The sequence below is a fragment of the Oncorhynchus kisutch genome, linkage group LG22 (assembly GCF_002021735.2).
Source record: "Oncorhynchus kisutch isolate 150728-3 linkage group LG22, Okis_V2, whole genome shotgun sequence".
In the NCBI taxonomy this organism is placed as follows: domain Eukaryota; kingdom Metazoa; phylum Chordata; class Actinopteri; order Salmoniformes; family Salmonidae; genus Oncorhynchus; species Oncorhynchus kisutch.
Window position 1 is genome coordinate 646,766 of NC_034195.2, and position 19,042 is coordinate 665,807.

Consider the following 19,042-nt stretch of genomic DNA (forward strand, 5'->3'; position numbering starts at 1 on the left):
ATCAACGGAAAGATGATGGAGCAAAGTACAGAGAAATCCTTGATGAAAACCTGCTCCAGAGCCCTCAGGACCTCTGACCGGGGTGAAGGTTCACTTTCAACAAGACAACGAGAAGCCACAAGTCTCTGAATGTCCTTGAGTGGTCCAGCCAGAGCCTGGACTTGAACCTGGACTGTGCAGCGAAGATCCCCGTCCAACCTGACAGAGCTTGAGAGGATCTGCAGAGAAGAATGGGAGAAACTCCCCAAATACAGGTGTGCCAAGCATGTAGCACCATACCCAAGAAGACTCAAGGCTTTCATCGCTGCCAAAGATGCTTCAACAAAGGACTGGGTAAAGGGTCTTAAAACTTATGTAAATGTGATATTTCCATTTATTATTTTTTATAAATGTGCAACATTTTCTTAAAAACAGTATTTGCTTTGTCACAATGGGGTATTGTGTGTAAATTGACTAGGGGGAAAAAAAACAATTTAATCCATTTTAGAATAAGGATAATAATGTAACAAAATGTGGAAAAAGTCAAGGAGTCTAAATACTTTCCGAATTCACTGTATCTCAGTTACAGTAAGTACATTTTTCCTCAATAAAGTACCTATAAGCAAAGTCAGTCCTAGTAGGGGGGGAGTCCAGAGCAAGTGTTTGTTTACAAAAGGCTTTTTTTTACGGGGGTGGGGGATGGGTGAGGAGGTGGTGCACGGTGGGGTGCTGTGGGATTATTTCAGATACTCTATGAAGAGGTAAGGTTTTGGATGTTTTCGGGAAGATGGACAGGGACTCTGCTGTCCTAGCTTCAGGGGGAAGATGATTCCGCCATTGGGTTGCCAGGACAGAGAAGAGCTTTGACTGGGCTAAGTGGGAGCTTCCCTCCTGTAGAGGGAGTGCCAAGAGACCTGAGGTGACCGAACAGAGTACTTGGGTTGGGGTCTAGGGTTTGAACATAGCCTGAACGTAGGGAGGGGCAGTGCCTCTTGCTGCTCCGTAGGCAAGAACCATGGTCTTGTAGTGGATGCGAGCTTTGACTGGAAGCTAGTGGAATGTGGGGAGAAGCGGAGTGACATGAGAGAACTTGGGAAGGTTGAACACTAGGTGGGCTGCAGCGTTCTGGATAAGTTGCAGGGGTTGGATGGTATAAGTCACTGCTTTGATGTTTGCAGAGAACGACAGGGTGTTGTCCAGGATCACGCCAAGGTTCTTTGCACTCTGGGAGAGGGGCACCATGGAGTTGTCAACCATGATGGAGAGGTCTTAGAGCTGGCAGGCCTTCCCTGGGAGGAAGAGTAGCTCTGTCTTGTCGATGTTGAGCTTGAGGTGGTGGGCCGACATCCAAGCTGACATACTGTATCTGCCAGGCACACATAGATGCATGTAGCCACCTGGGTGTCAGAAGGGGGAAAAGAGAAAAGTAGTTGAGTGTCATCCACAAGGCAATGATAGGAGCGACCATGTGAGGATATGACGGAGCCGAGTGACTTGTTATATAGAGAGGAGAGGAGAGTACCTATAACCTAGCCCTGGGGGACACCAGTAGTGAGAGTATGTGGTGCAGACACAGATCTTCTCCATGTCACCTGGTTGGAGTGGCCTGCCAGGTAGGATGCAATCCAAGAGTGTGCAGAGCCTGAGGCTTGAATGGGTGGAGAGGAAGAGCTGATGGTTCATGATGTCGAAAGCAGAGGATAGATCTAAGAGGATGAGAGTCAGCTTTGGTAGTAAGGAGAGCCTCCGTGGCACAGGGGAGAGCAGTGCTTAATTTGTAAATTGGGAGGTGCCGGAACAAAAAGTGAGCACGAGAGGGGACTTCCCTGGGGAGTTCTGAGGTACCGGAACGCATGGAAGAAAAAGTAACCTTTATAATTAAGCATTACATGCATATCATCGCATTTGAGTAGTGGCATAAGGCAGTAGAGTAGAGGCACTTACAGAAGTTGCACACATGGGGATGATTTTTAGTAGCTTAGGGTCCAGGAAAAATGTGGCCTTTTATAAACGCATGCTTTCCAGTTTAACTGAATACACATATTTAGCAGACATTAAAACATTATTAATGTCACTAGTGTTCCATTATTTAAAGTGGCCAGTGATTCCATGTCTATGTATATAGGGCAGCAGCCTCTAAGGTGCAGGGTTGAGTAACTGGGTGGAAGCCAGCTAGTGATGGCTATTTAACAGTCTGATGGCCTTCAGATAGAAGCTGTTTTTCAGTCTCTCGGTACCAGCTTTGATGCACCTGTACTGACCTCGCCTTCTGGATGATAGTGGGGTGAACAGGCCGTGGCTCGGGTGGTGATCTTTTTGGCCTTCCTGTGACATCGGGTGCTGTAGATGTCCTGGAGGGCAGGCAGTGATCCACCGGTGATGCGTTGGGGAAACACCCTCTGGAGAGCCCTGGGGTTGCAGGCGGTGCAGTTGCCATACCAGGCGGTGATACAGCCCGACAGGATGCTCTCAATTGTGCAACTGTAAAAGTTTCTGAGGGTCTTAGGGGCCAAGCCAAATTTCTTCAGCCTCCTGAGGTTGAAGAGGCGCTGTTGTGCCTTCTTCACAACACTGTTTGTGTGGGTGGACCATTTCATGATGTGATGTGGGATGTGCAAGCTGAGGAACTGGAAGCTTTCCAACTTCTCCACTGCACTCCCACTATGTGGATAGGGGCGTGCTCCCTCTGCTGAATTAAAATTATGATTGTACTGTTATACAATACATAGCCTACCAAATATTATTCATAGAAAAAAAACATAAAACAACAATTATGCTTTGGTACATAAATGGTCAAGCCTCTTCTCCAAAACTAAACAAATTCTAGTCATCACCTTTGAGTGTAAACTGTATTATTATGCATACTGGATGGACTGGTTATCTTATCCTACACTCTAAACGTTCTATCCATGAGTCTGGGAGAGAATTTATAGCCCCAGGCTATGCTGTTGGTTCGTGGATTGTCAGGGGGCTTACAATTAGGCTATTAGGCTATTAGGCAATTAGTGAATTTGTATTTGATTTTGAATAGCCTAATAGTAGGGCATTTGTCATAATTAATTGGGTAACACTACCTTTAGTTATCCAGAATATCTCACCACCATGCGTTTCCATCTCCTCTTCTCTCTCCTTTAGACCTATTTCTTTCCTGAGCGAGCAGACAGGCTGTTTAGTTAAATATGTTTAGTTAAACAGTTTAGTTAAATATGTTTTGTTGCAAAAACATGTTACTATCGATTTTAAGGAACAGATTTCACTTGGTTTCCCAAATTAAGCACTGGGTAGCTGCAGGAACAAGGTTGGAAAGCCCATTGCATACAGAGTTTGGGCAGAATATCACCTGTCTTACCAGCGAGAGCATGCACCTCAAACAGTGGTTGATGCGTGGAGTAAAATAAGAGTTATTGTATTTATTTCTCAGCTGCTTATATTAAGCACATGCTACGCTATAAAACCGAAGTAGCCTACAAAACGGACCGGTTGGAAAGCGCAGGCTATTCGAGTGCATACGGATGGCATATTTTCCCTCCTGCCCCTGTTCCTATCCATTTGATAATTAAGCAATAATACATGAGAGGCCATGTGTTATGACAATTTTTACCATGGCTGTAATGTGGTCATAGCCACGAGGCGAAGCCCACCACAGCCATGATAAAAATGTCATAACACATGGCCTTGAGTGTGTTATTGCTTTTATACAATGGGTTACCAGCATTAAAAATCAAGATTATTTCCCAAACTATCCATTTTTAAACAATACTGTACATGATGCTACATTCACTAACACTGGTTATAATGATCCATTTTAAATCCAAACTAATTTGACATATTAGTAAAGATGAGATTCAATTGAGAATGGGTGAAAATATGGGTGAAATATGGGGGGAAAATATGATCACTTTATGAGAGAACAGCTGTGAAGCCTGAGGCAAGGAACAGAGTGCAAGCTCTTTTGCTACTTTCTCAAATCGTCAATAGCCTATAGTTCAACCATGCAGCCCATATATGTTTAGATTTCTAAGACATTCTAAGGTTTGTATCATTAACAACTTGTTACATCTGATCCTGCCACGCCCTCTACTGCTCATCCTGTCTCTCCTTGACCTGCCGCCACTCCCCCAGTACTCTATCCCTCTCCCTCTCTTTTTCTGTGTGTGTGTGTGATTGTGTGGGCGTAGACAGGTGTGCTGGAGTCAGAGCAGAGCCCCACCAGCAGCAACCTGTTCCATAATCAAGACCTCTACAAATACTCAGCTTACCCTGTCCCAACCCCTCTCACTACAGCCTCAGCTTCTGCACCTGGTTCCCTGCAACCCACCCAAGCTTCCCCTGGCCTGCACTCCATCTTCCCCCTGTGTTTCATTAAATACCTTGGTTACATCATCCCAGTTTCCTCGTCTGAGTTCCACTGTTCTACTCCGCGTAACAAAACTAGAGTTGCTAAATAAGTCTAAATCTAGCATATAGGACCTGATTCAAATGATCCGTTTTAGCTCAACATAGCCACTTCATATGCGCAGTCACTCTGTAATGGGAAAAATGTCCACATTCTTCTTGCTATAAAATCATATAAAAAAGAACTTATGAGCATATCTTGTCTGCTAAATGAACAAGCGTGTCTATGTTAATTAAACATAAATTACCATGAGACCGGCAGTTTCTTGCATGAAAATAACCATCTGACAAAATTTCATGACCACCACAGCCCTACTCAGGAATGAGTTGATGTGGGAAGTGAGAAATGGGGGGAGATTTCCAGAAAGGAGCAGATGGGTTCGAGCGGGCAGGTTATCAGTTAACCTACTGTAACAGATATGGTGGTTTAGCAGGAATATCGGAATGCCGTGAACCAGGTTGCGAGTTCAAATCCCAGATAAGGACATGTTGACTAATAACTACTGTATAAATAAACATACACATTGTAGTCATGCATGTCAAAGTGTGTCTAATATAAAAAAATACTGTATTGCAGCGAACAGCAGGAAGTGAACCCAGGTCCATGGTGTGAAAGGCTATCTCCCTATGCATCGCATCAATAGGGTTAATCCAGTTCATGGGAATTGTCATTTACAGTACATTAAAAGTACTGTGTGTATCACAATGACTGATATTTGTTTGCGGAGCATCACCTGTGAAATCTCACTTGAAATTTGTAATCCACATTTGAAAAATCATTACATGTGAAGTGTTCCAAAAACACATGGTTTCACATGATATCACATGTGTTTTTTGAGTGAGGGAAGCTACAGAGGGAAGCTACAGAGGGAAGCTACAGAGGGAAGCTACAGAGGGAAGCTTTTAAGAATTGTAATTAAACTCCCTCTTGTGCTTATCTGGAGGTTGAGCATTTTAAGCAGCTAGGCTGACTATCTGTGGAGAAACTAATTCAACTTGGAACTAACTAGCAACTCAAAGCCATACCGACCATAACCTCTTAAAAAGAATGTCAACAGTAGAACCATTTGGAAGGGGAAGATACCTAGTCAGCTGTACAACTGAATGCCTTCAACTGTGTCTCCTGCATTTAACCCAACCCCGAGCTGACAGATTTTTACCTTGATTTGTTCTAGCAGCCGGTTACTGGCCCAACGCTCTAACCAGAAGGCTACCTGCCACCCCCATATTTAATGACTTTATCTCTGTAATGTGTCTGGATCTATTTACCTGTATATGTATCTATGTAAAAAAATAGGGACCACAATGGAAACAAGTCCTCAACTTTATTGTGCAAGTCACATTTAAAACAAATCTATGTAGGCTACTATGTATATACGTTGGGTCCAAAATTATTGACACCCTTGATAAAGATTCTGTATAAAATAAATAATTCAAATACTGAGCTATATTGACTGGTCCAAAATATTTAGACATTTTATTCTTTTATGCTAAAACAATTTCTCAGAGAAAGAGAATTTGTTTAACAAGTAATAATTTATGATGTCTCAAAACATTATTGACACCCCTGTTTTCCTTTCAAAACCTCAACTTGAGAGGATAATGCCACTGGGCCTTTAAAAAAAAACGATCAATACAGCTCAGTATTTGAAATATTTATTTCAAACAGTAAGTTTTGCTCATCATTATAAAAGGTGTCAATCATTTCAGAGCACACTCTTATTTTACAAATAAAATCAATTAAAAAAAACTTGTACCAAGGGTACACAATTCAACCTGTCCGAGTTGGGGGACCTTGGGGCTATTATTTTCTCATTACCCCATTTCACCGTTTAAATGGCCTTTTAGGTGTCCTTGCTTATTCACAGCTACAGTAGCAAGACTCATTGACAGGGTTTTTCCTGTGGATTACAGAAGGTGACAGCTCTTATTTCTGTACACTGAAAACTCAGCATTTTCACAGATAGAGAATATGACATGGCTCATATAATGGTATCCCTAGAAGTATTGAAATAAGGGACCATGTTTCTATGGGTAATTCCATCAATGATGTGTGTGTGTAGAAAAGCTATTGGTCTCCAATTCTTACCCCCTGAACCTAAAACACCCCCATTTCTTATCGTTTTGTTCCCCAATCAGTGCAGTATATAGGAGCTGCCTCTCCATATCAGGCTCAGCTAGCAGATCATATGATGATGCAGTGCTTCCCTGAGGGCTGCGGGTAGTGGGGCAGCAGGTTTTCTGTAGTGAAACTATCTATTGACCCATACTGTATCCACATGACCTGACATTCCCTCTGGTTGTCCGCCGCTGGTGGTGATTTCACAGATGGGTGAACACAGTCTCCCTGCATAGCTGACTGGACGCCTGGCCACCCGCCCCACTGTTCCGGAGGAAAAACACAGCTCAGGCCAACTGTGGAGCACTGTGAAGCAAGGGGGAAACACCACAGCCATGGAGGGAAAAGGGCTGAGAGGGAGAGGGGATGACAGAATGAAAAACGAGGCCCTTCACAGCCAGCTCAGGCATTGCTGATCCGTTCAGTCCCTTCTCCCCTCTCTCTTCTGTCTCTATCTCATCTCTTTCTCTTCCTTTACTGCCCCTCACACAGACACCGCAATACATGGCGATTTAAGAAGTATCCTTACTTTATCCTACACTGGTGTAGGATTAGAGTGACTATACACTGAGTGTACAAAACATTAATGCTCTTTCCATGACAGACTGATCAGGTGAATCCAGCTGAAAGCTATGGTCGCTTATTGATGTCACCTGTTAAATCCAATTCAATCAGCGTAGATGAAGGGAAGGAGACAGGTTAAAGAAGGATTTTTAAGGCTTGAGACAATTGAGACATGGATTATGTATGTGTACCATTCAAAGGGTGAATCGGCAAGACAAAAGATTTAAGTGTCTTTGAACGGGGTATAGTAGTAGGTGCCAGGCGCACCGGTGTGTGTCAAGAACTGCAACGCTGCCGGGTTTTTCATGCTCAACAGTTTCACGTGTGTGAACAATGAATGGTCCACCACCAAATTGACATCCAGCTAACTTCACATAACTGTGGGAAGCACTGGCCGTGCTGCTGCTCCAGTTTTAACTGTTCTGCCTGCGGCTATGGAACCGTGACCTGTTCACCGGACGTGCTGCCTGTCCCAGACCTGCTGTTTTCAACACTCTAGAGACAGCAGGAGCGGTAGAGATACTCTCAATGATCGGCTATGAAAAGCCAACTGACATTTACTCCTGAGGTGCTGACTTGCTGCACCCTCGACAACTACTGTGATTATTATTATTTGACCATGCTGGTCATTTATGAACATTTGAACATCTTGGCCATGTTCTGTTATAATCTCCACCCGGCACAGCCAGAAGAGGACTGGCCACCCCTCATAGCCTGGTTCCTCTCTAGGTTTCTTCCTAGGTTTTGGCCTTTCTATGGTTTCTCTAGAGTTTTTCCTAGCCACCTGCATTGCTTGCTGTTTGGGGTTTTAGGCTGGGTTTCTGTACAGCACTTTTAGATATCAGCTGATGTACGAAGGGCTATATAAATACATTTGATTTGATTTTGATTTGATATTATTTGACCATGCTGGTTATTTATGAACATTTGAACATCTTGGCCGTGTTCTGTTATAATCTCCACCCAGCACAGCCAGAAGAGGACTGGCCACCCCTCATAGCCTGGTTCCTCTCTAGGTTTCTTACTAGGTTTTGGCCTTTCTAGGGAGTTTTTCCTAGCCACCGTGCTTCCACACCTGCATTGCTTGCTGTTTGGGGTTTTAGGCTGGGTTTCTGTACAGCACTTTGAGATATCAGCTGATGTAAGAAGGGCTATATAAATACATTTGATTTGATTTTGACACCATGCCCCAACGAATTGAGGCTGTTCTGAGTGCTAAGGGGGGTGTAACTCAATATTAGGAAGGTGCTCCTAATGTTCTTTACACTCAGTCTATATGTCCTTTTTACAAACGACCAACATCTGATTTACAGTGGATCCAAAAAGAGCTTGGGTAATTTTGTCAAACAATCATTACCCTTTCACTGAGTACCAGGCATCATCTTATAGGATTGTCTTTGAATATTTTAGTATAGAGTAAACTCACTTTGCACTGTAGTATGAAATGCTTTCCCTGATGCATTCTCCTTGAGCTGAGCATATCAAGTGTGTGAAAAAAAGATTAATTGGTAGTTATCTGCTCTGCTGAGGATTTAAAGCTTACAAAGGTACAGTACTCTCAAAGTAACACTTTCTCTCTCTCCTTCATGGACTTTTTTTTGTTGCCAGAGAGTACATCTAGAGTACAGTAGGTAATCATATTCAGTTCTCAGTAAAGCCAACTATGTACCTTCAGTTCTTTTTCACTTCCATAAAGTACTGTATGACTCCTACACAATTGTGTATAATGTAGTACAAGTATGTTCTTTTTAATTTATAAACAGTTAATGTAGAACGGCAGATACAGGGCATTCGAAAAGCATTCAGACCCCTTCCCCTTTTCCACATTCTGTAACGTTACAGCCTTATTCTAAAATGGATTCAACACAACATTTCCCTCATCAATCTACTAATGACAAGACGAAAACGGGTTTTTAGAATTTTTGCAAAATGTATTGAAAAAATAAATATATTTTTTTTATTTCACCTTTATTTAACCAGGTAGGCTAGTTGAGAACACCTTTATTTAACCAGGTAGGCTAGTTGAGAACACCTTTATTTAACCAGGTAGGCTAGTTGAGAACACCTTTATTTAACCAGGTAGGCTAGTTGAGAACAAGTTCTCATTTGCAACTGCGACCTGGCCAAGATAAAGCATAGCAGTGTGAGCATACAACAAAGAGTTACACATGGAGTAAACAATTAACAAGTCAATAACACAGTAGAAAACAAAGGGGGGGTCTATATACAATGTGTGCAAAAGGCATGAGGAGGTAGGCAAATAATTACAATTTTGCAGATTAACACTGGAGTGATAAAAGATCAGATGGTCATGTACAGGTAGAGATATTGGTGTGCAGAAGAGCAGAAAAGTAAATAAATAAAAACAGTATGGGGATGAGGTAGGTGAAAAGGGTGGGCTATTTACCAATAGACTATGTACAGCTGCAGCGATCGGTTAGCTGCTCAGATAGCTGATGTTTGAAGTTGGTGAGGGAGATAAAAGTCTCCAACTTCAGCGATTTTTGCAATTCGTTCCAGTCACAGGCAGCAGAGTACTGGAACGAAAGGCGGCCAAATGAGGTGTTGGCTTTAGGGATGATCAGTGAGATACACCTGCTGGAGCGCGTGCTACGGATGGGTGTTGCCATCATGACCAGTGAGCTGAGATAAGGCGGAGCTTTACCTAGCATAGACTTGTAGATGACCTGGAGCCAGTGGGTCTGGCGACGAATATGTAGCGAGGGCCAGCCGACTAGAGCATACAAGTCGCAGTGGTGGGTGGTATAAGGTGCTTTAGTGACAAAACGGATGGCACTGTGATAGACTGCATCCAGTTTGCTGAGTAGAGTGTTGGAAGCCATTTTGTAGATGACATCGCCGAAGTCGAGGATCGGTAGGATAGTCAGTTTTACTAGGGTAAGCTTGGCGGCTTGAGTGAAGGAGGCTTTGTTGCGGAATAAAAAGCCGACTCTTGATTTGATTTTCGATTGGAGATGTTTGATATGAGTCTGGAAGGAGAGTTTGCAGTCTAGCCAGACACCTAGGTACTTATAGACGTCCACATATTCTAGGTCGGAACCATCCAGGGTGGTGATGCTAGTCGGGCATGCAGGTGCAGGCAGCGACCGGTTGAAAAGCATGCATTTGGTTTTACTAGCGTTTAAGAGCAGTTGGAGGCCACGGAAGGAGTGTTGTATGGCATTGAAGCTTGTTTGGAGGTTAGATAGCACAGTGTCCAAAGACGGGCCGAAAGTATATAGAATGGTGTCGTCTGCGTAGAGGTGGATCAGGGAATCGCCCGCAGCAAGAGCAACATCATTGATATACACAGAGAAAAGAGTCGGCCCGAGAATTGAACCCTGTGGCACCCCCATAGAGACTGCCAGAGGACCGGACAGCATGCCCTCCGATTTGACACACTGAACTCTGTCTGCAAAGTAATTGGTGAACCAGGCAAGGCAGTCATCCGAAAAACCGAGGCTACTGAGTCTGCCGATAAGAATATGGTGATTGACAGAGTCGAAAGCCTTGGCAAGGTCGATGAAGAATACCTTCTTTACATAATTATTCAGACTTGAAATTGAGCTCAGGTGCATCCTGTTTCCATTGATCATTATTTGTATTTATTATGGATCCCCATTAGCTGCTGGCAAGGCAGCGGCTACTCTTCCTGGGGTCCAGCAAAATGAACCTTTCTGGTGCAGGCGTTCCGCTAGCGACCCACCTCGACAACATCCGGTGAAAATGCAGAACGCCAAATACAGAAATTGTCACGTTCTGACCTTAGTTCCTTTATTATGTCTTTGTTTTAGTATGGTCAGGGCGTGAGTTGGGTGGGCAGTCTATGTTCCGTTTTCTATGTTGTGTTTTTGCGTTTGGCCTGGTATGGTCTCAATCAGAGGCAGGTGTCGTTAGTTGTCTCTGATTGAGAATCATACTTAGGTAGCCTCTTCCCACTTGTGTTTCGTGGGTGTTTATTTTCTCTCTTTGTGTATGTCACCAGACAGGACTGCTTCGGTTCGTATCATTCTCGTTGTTATTTTTGTTTTAGTGTTCTGAGTTGAATAAATATCGTCATGAACACGTACAACTCTGTGCTTTGGTCCGATCCTTGTGACTACTCGTCAGAAGAAGAGGACGAGCGTTACAGAAATAGTAATCATAAACATTCATAAAAAATACAAGTGTTATACATCGGCTTAAAGATTTACTTCTTGTTTATCCAGCCACTTTATCAGATTTCAAAAAGGCTTTATACATCTGAGGACAGCGCTTACAAAAGCATACAAACATTTTACAACCAAGTAAAGGAATTACAAAAGTCAGAAATCGAGATAAAATTAATCACTTACCTTTCAAGATCTTCATCTGGTTGCAGTCACAAGAGTTACAGCTACACAATAAATGTTCATTTTGTTCGACAAAGTCCCTCTTTATATCCCAAAAACTCTATTTTGTTGGCTCATTTTGTTCAGTAATCCACTGGCTCAAAGGCGGTCAAAACATGCAGACGAATACATCCTAATAGCACCGGTAAAGTTCGTCGAAACATGTCAAACAATGTTTATAATTAATCCTCAGGTTGTCAATTGTCTAAATAATCGATAATATTTCAACCAGACAATAGCGTATTCAATAGAAAGGAAAAACAACGAAGGGCGCGCACTCTGTCATGCAAGCAAACCAGCACTGCATGATTCTACAGTCCACTGACAGAAAGATCTCATTCTTCTTCATGTTTTAGAAAACAAGCCTGAAACAATGGCTAAAGACTGTTGACATCTAGTGGAAGCCATAGGAACTGCAATCTTGGTCCTAACCTATTAGATACTCTATAGGCATTCAATTGAAAATACCCACATCAGAAAAATCCCACTTCCTGGATGGATTTTCCTCAGGTTTTAGCCTGCCATATAAGTCCTGTTATACTCACAGACATTATTGTAACAGGTTTGGAAACTTTAGAGTGTTTTCTATCCAAATCATCCAATTATATGCATATCCTAGCCTCTGGGCCTGATTAACAAGCAGTTTACTTTTGGGCATGCTTCTCATCCAGACGTCGAAATACTGTCCCCAAGTCATAAGAAGTTTAAGGCAATTTATAACATTTTTTAAAAACATTACAATACATTCACAGATTTTACAACACACTGTGTGCCCTCAGGCCCCTACTCCACCACATATCTACAGTTCTAAATCCATGTGTATGTGTGTATGTTATTGTGTGCGTGTCTGTGCTTATGTTTGTGTTGCTTCACAGTCCCTGCTATTCCATAAGGTGTATTTTTTTTATCTGTTTTTAAGTTAAATTTTACTGCATCAGTTACAGTGGCTTGTGAAAGTATTCACCCACCTTGGCATTTTCCTTATTTTGTTGCCTTACAACCTGGAATTAAAATATATTTTTTGGGGGGGGTTGTATCATTTGATTTACACAACATGCCGACCACTTTAAAGATGCTAAATATTTTTTATTGTGAAACTAACAAGAAATAAGATTTTAAAAAATGAAAACCGTGAGCTTGCATAACTATTCAGCTCCCCAAAGTCAATATTTTGTAGAGCCACCTTTGCAGCAATTACAGCTGCAAGTCTCTTGGGGTATGTCTCTATAAGCTTGGCACATCTAGCCACTGGGATTCTTCAAGACAAAACTGCTTCAGCTCCTTCAAATTGGATGGGTTCTGCTGGTGTACAGCAATCTTTAAGTCATACCACAGATTCTCCATTGGATTGAGGTCTGGGCTTTGACTAGACCATTCCAAGACATTTAAATGTTTCCCCTTAAACCACTCGAGTGTTGCTTTAGCAGTATGCAGTTGTCCTGCTGGAAGGTAAACCTCTGTCCCAGTCTCAAATCTCTGGAAGAGTGAAACAGATTTCCCTCAAGAATTTCCCTGTATTTAGCACCATCCATCATTCCTTCAATTCTGACCAGTTTCCTAGTCCCTGCAGATGAAAAACATGATGTTCTCTGGGTGATGAGAGGTGTTGGGTTTGCTACCAGACATAGAGTTTCCTTGACAATTTTAGTCTCATCTGACCCCTATGTTTGGGGAGTCTCCCACATGCCTTTTGGCGAACACCAAATGTGTTTGCTTATTTTTTTCTTTAAGCAATGGCTTTTTTCTGGCCACTCTTCTGTAAAGCCCAGCTCTGTGGAGTGTATAGCTCAAAGTGGTCCTATGGACAGATACTCCAATCTCCGCTGTGGAGCTTTGCAGCTCCTTCAGGGTTATCTTTGGTCGCTTTATTGCCTCTCTGATTAATGCCGTTCTTGCCTGGTCCCTGAGTTTTGGTCTTATCTTAATCTTACTTAGGGGCTTCATAGCAAAGGGGGTGAATACATATGCACGCACCACTTTTCCATATTTAAAAAAAAAGTTATTTTTTTCATTTCACTTCAACAATTTGGACTATTTTGTGTATGTCCATTACATGAAATCCAAATAAAAATATATTTAAATTACAGGTTGTAATGCAACTGTCACGAACCGGCTCAAAGCCCGTAACAAAAGGGAGACAACGTGGAGATAAGGCGTAACAAAATATATATTTATTAACTAAAGCAACTAAGGAAAATATACAATGGTGTGTGTAATCAGTAATCAGTAGTGTAAGTGAGTGTTTTGCATGCATGAATGTGATAATGGAGGGTGTTGAAAGATGCTAAAGTAAACAACTAAAAAAACACCAAGAAACACAAGAAATATTTAGGGTTAACTTATTCCTTGCCACCCACTCTTTGTCAAGTGCTGCAGTCATTTCAGTTACTGTGGTAGCTGACGTGTATAGTGTTGAGTCAGTGTCAGTGGCATAAATACCGCTACAAGTGTCAGTGGCATGTCGTTCTTAAGATTGAAAAAAGCAAGGGGCCTAAACAGCTACCCTGGGGATATTCCTGATTCAACCTGGATTATGTTTGAGAGGTTTCCATTAACGTACACCCTCTGTGTTCTCTTAGACAAGTAATGCTTATCCACATTATAGCAGGGGGTGTAAAACCATAACACATACATTTTTCCAGCAGCAGACTATGATCAATAGTGTCAAAAGCTGCACTGAAGTCTAACAAGACAGCCCCCACAATAATTTTATCATCAATCAATCATCTCTCAGCCAATCATCAAATCAAATCAAATCCAATTTTATTTGTCACATACACATGGTTAGCAGATGTTAGTGTGAGTGTAGCGAAATGCTTGTGCTTCTAGTTCCGACAATGCAGTAATAACCAACAAGTAATCTAGCTAACAATTCCAAAACTACTACCTTATAGACACAAGTGTAAGGGGATAAAGAATATGTACATAAAGATATATGAATGAGTGATGGTACAGAGCAGCATAGGCAAGATACAGTAGATGATATCGAGTACAGTATATACATATGAGATGAGTATGTAAACAAAGTGGCATAGTTAAAGTGGCTAGTGATACATGTATTACATAAGGATGCAGTAGATGATATAGAGTACAGTATATACGTATACATATGAGATGAATAATGTAGGGTATGTAAACATTATATTAGGTAGCATTGTTTAAAGTGGCTAGTGATATATTTTACATCAATTCCCATCAATTCCCATTATTAAAGTGGCTGGAGTTGAGTCAGTGTGTTGGCAGCAGCCACTCAATGTTAGTGGTGGCTGTTTAACAGTCTGATTGCCTTGAGATAGAAGCTGTTTTTCAGTCTCTCGGTCCCAGCTTTGATGCACCTGTACTGACCTCACCTTCTGGATGATAGCGGGGTGAACAGGCAGTGGCTCGGGTGGTTGCTGTCCTTGATGATCTTTATGGCCTTCCTGTGACATCGGGTGGTGTAGGTGTCCTGGAGGGCAGGTAGTTTGCCCCCGGTGATGCGTTGTGCAGACCTCACTACCCTCTGGAGAGCCTTACGGTTGTGGGCGGAGCAGTTGCCGTACCAGGCGGTGATACAGCCCGACAGGATGCTCTCGATTGTGCATCTGTAGAAGTTTGTGAGTGCTTTTGGTGACAAGCCGAATTTCTTCAGCCTCCTGAGGTTGAAGAGGCGCTGCTGCGCCTTCTTCACAATGCTGTCTGTGTGGGTGGACCAATTCAGTTTGTCTGTGATGTGTATGCCGAGGAACTTAAAACTTACTACCCTCTCCACTACTGTTCCATCGATGTGGATAGGGGGGTGTTCCCTCTGCTGTTTCCTGAAGTCCACAATCATCTCCTTAGTTTTGTTGACGTTGAGTGTGAGGTTATTTTCCTGACACCACACTCCGAGGGCCCTCACCTCCTCCCTGTAGGCCGTCTCGTCGTTGTTGGTAATCAAGCCTACCACTGTTGTGTCGTCCGCAAACTTGATGATTGAGTTGGAGGCGTGCGTGGCCACGCAGTCGTGGGTGAACAGGGAGTATAGGAGAGGGCTCAGAACGCACCCTTGTGGGGCCCCAGTGTTGAGGATCAGCGGGGTGGAGATGTTGTTGCCTACCCTCACCACCTGGGGGCGGCCCATCAGGAAGTCCAGTACCCAGTTGCACAGGGCGGGGTCGAGACCCAGGGTCTCGAGCTTGATGACGAGCTTGGAGGGCACTATGGTGTTAAATGCCGAGCTGTAGTCGATGAACAGCATTCTCACATAGGTATTCCTCTTGTCCAGATGGGTTAGGGCAGTGTGCAGTGTGGTTGAGATTGCATCGTCTGTGGACCTATTTGGGCGGTAAGCAAATTGGAGTGGGTCTAGGGTGTCAGGTAGGGTGGAGGTGATATGGTCCTTGACTAGTCTCTCAAAGCACTTCATGATGACGGAACTGAGTGCTACGGGGTGGTAGTCGTTTAGCTCAGTTACCTTCGCTTTCTTGGGAACAGGAACAATGGTGGCCCTCTTGAAGCATGTGGGAACAACAGACTGGGATAGGGATTGATTGAATATGTCCGTAAACACACCGTAAACACACCAGCCAGCTTATCATCATCAGTCATTTGTGTAAAAGCTTGTTGAGTGTCCTTCCCTATAAGCGTACTGAACATCTGTTGTCAATTTGTTTACTGTGAAATAGCATTGTATCTGGTCAAACACTTTTTTTCCAGAAGTTTACTAAGGCTAATTGGCTAATTGGCTAATTGGTCAGCTATTTGAGCCAGTAAATGGGGCTTTACTATTCTTGGGTAGCGGAATGACTTAATCTTCCCTCCATTCCTGAGGGCACACACTTTCTAGTAGGCTTAAATTGAAGATGTGGCATTGAGATGTTTCTACAACTTGATTGGAGTTGGACATGATTTGGAAAGGCACACACCTGTCTATTGCATGTCAGAGCAAAAACTAAGCCATGAGGTCGAAGAAATTGTCTGTAGAGCTCCAAGACAGGATTATGTTGAGGCACAGATCTGGGGAAGTGTACCAAAACATGTCTGCAGCATTGAAGGTCCCCAAGAACATAGTGGCATCCATCATTCTTAAATGGAAGAAGTTTGGAACCACCAAGAGTCTTCCTAGAGCTGGCCACCCGGCATAGGCAGCATCTCTGTCAAACTACACAATCTCAGAGATGACTACCTCTATCTTCTCTGGGATGTCACACATACACACACAGCTGCAGTGATCGTGCTGGTATCGGAAGAGATGTCTGCACTTAGAGAGATGAATGGGCTGGTTAACCTCAAACGCTGAGAGAGAGAGAGAGAGAGAGAGAGAGAGAGAGAGAGAGAGAGAGAGAGAGAGAGAGAGAGAGAGAGAGAGAGAGAGAGAGAGATTCCTCTTAGCCCAGACCAGTGCAAATCAAAGCTCCCCAGGGCTATTTGGCGCACCAGGCTATGAGATCAAATGAAAATTGATTACATCAGTATATCACTGTGATTATCGAGTACATTTACTCCATATGTAATGGCACCAAATGGCTTATGAATATTATAAACGAGTCCACAATTTAATTTGATTGGCATGAACATGAATAACCTAAGACTGAACATATGTCTGGAGGAAGGTGTTTTCAGTGCTGCCAGCCTGCCAGGAAGATTGAGTCTCCTCCTACAGTCTATGGAGAGTCTATGGTCAAGTCTCTTTTGGGAAAGGCTGCTCTGACACATCAGCAGATTATTGTTTTAAAGAGACTTAGAACCTATAGCTGTCATTGCCTGGTCCTATCATGTGGTCAGGAAGTCCTTAGGACCCTAGGACCATAAGTAAGGTTTTGTTTACTTACAAATATGACAAAGTACTTCATGTATAATTACTTATTAGATCATGTTGTTTCCCCACAGGGTGTTTGACTACCAGCGTGTCCCAGCCTCCATGATGCCAGCCCCAGTGGAGCCCAGCCCTATGAAACACTCCCATGGCCCCTCTTCCTCCTCCGGCCTGCACCGCTCCAGAGACAGACTACAGGGCAAGAGGAGTGCCCAGCGCACCGGCTCTTCCAGCAACAGGGCTAAGTGTAAAGGACCCCACACACTGTAACACACACACTCACAACAGACTCTTTACAATGTTAGCCCACGCACACCTGCACTCACACACACACACTCACCACACACAGACACACTCGTAAAAAAAACTCATTACAGGGTGAATGTCATCTGTGTATGTGCACTTAGCGTTTTATCTCGAATATGTGTGTGTGTGTGTGTATCGGCTTCTTTGCACTGACTATGTGTGTTTGTATGTGCATGCCTATGAATCCACTTGGGAGTGTGTGTATATTGAATGCCTGAGTGTTCCTCCTAGTGTAATGCCATGTCTGCATGGGGGGAAGCAGCCCTGGGAGCCCCAGGGCACAGTCAGAAGCACCAGATGGTCTCTTCATTAAAAGCCTTTTGACTGCAGGGCCCCTCTCCTTCCACTACCCAGCCTATCAACATGCTGCAATTATACCAAGTTAATAGTGCATAACAAATAAGAATTGTTTATACTAGTTTATTACAAGCCTTAATAGTTTTTACTGCCAGCCCATCATAGGGGAATTAGATTGTCTTTGTAGCTACAGAGGGCAAACAGCTTTTAATAGTAAAGAGTTTCAGGGTTGTTTTCTCAGAGCTGGGGTTGTGATATGAATTTCCCATTAAAGACCATAGGCTAGTGGAGAGGAGATGTTAAGGCCCTGGGAGTGAGGGTGCTTCCACTACACTAAGTGATGGTGGCATGCATGGGAAAGACAAAGTGAGTATGTGTATGTGAGTACAGACTTCAACACTATGAACTATTATAGGCCTCTCTAGGCCAAATCCGATTTTAAGACCTGCACTCACAACTTGGACTTTCGTGCAAATCATACATCAATGTTAATGGGAGATTTATGTCATTTTCTCTCAAAAGAGGATTATTTCTTAAATCTAAATGTCTCTCTTTCCTCTCTCTCTCCATTTCTCTCTCCCTCTTTCTCTCCCTCTCTCTCCCTCTACAGTGAAGCTGGCAGAGCTGTTGGCCATAAAGAGTGAGTTGACTCTGATCAAGGTGCAAATTGATGGACTGCTGGACAGTGTGGAAAAGATGGCCAGACGGAGAAAAGATCACTCAGGTAGAAGGGTTGGAGCCTGGACTGGAGAGTTTATTTCATATTACAAACTTGATGTTTCGAGCCCTGAATGCTGATTGGCTGACAGCCGTGGTATATCAGACCGTATACCACGGGTATGACAAAACATTTATTTTTACTGCTCTAATTACATTGGTAACCCGTTTATAATAGCAATAAGGCACATCAGGGGTTTGTGATATATGGCCAATATAGCACGGCTAAGGGCTGTATCCAGGCACTCCTGGTTGCGTCGTGAATAAGAACAGCCCTATTGGCCATATACCACACCCCATCGTTCCTTATTGCTTAACTATCTCGTCATTAGGAGCTTAACTTACAGAATTTCCCCTGCTAACATGACATTGTTTTGTAATCCTCTTCAGAGTCTATGATGATGAGAGATAACACGTGGAGGGGAAAATGACTATTCATTGATTAAAGTAAAGAACTACTTAACATGGCCAAAATTATGTGGACGTTGAACATCTCATTCCAAAATCATGGGCATTATT

At 43.1% G+C, this 19,042-nt stretch overlaps 1 protein-coding gene across 2 annotated transcripts in view; it reads left to right on the forward strand.

The window, feature by feature from the left end:
- LOC109867105 (RNA-binding Raly-like protein) overlaps positions 1-19,042 on the forward strand; it is a 52,962-nt gene that overhangs the window by 30,961 nt on the left and 2,959 nt on the right. For both annotated transcript variants that reach the window (XM_031801110.1, XM_031801111.1), the window contains exons 4-5: positions 17,278-17,450; positions 18,417-18,530. In XM_031801110.1, coding sequence (XP_031656970.1) covers positions 17,278-17,450; positions 18,417-18,530 — 287 coding nt within the window. The remainder of the gene's footprint in view (positions 1-17,277; positions 17,451-18,416; positions 18,531-19,042) is intronic.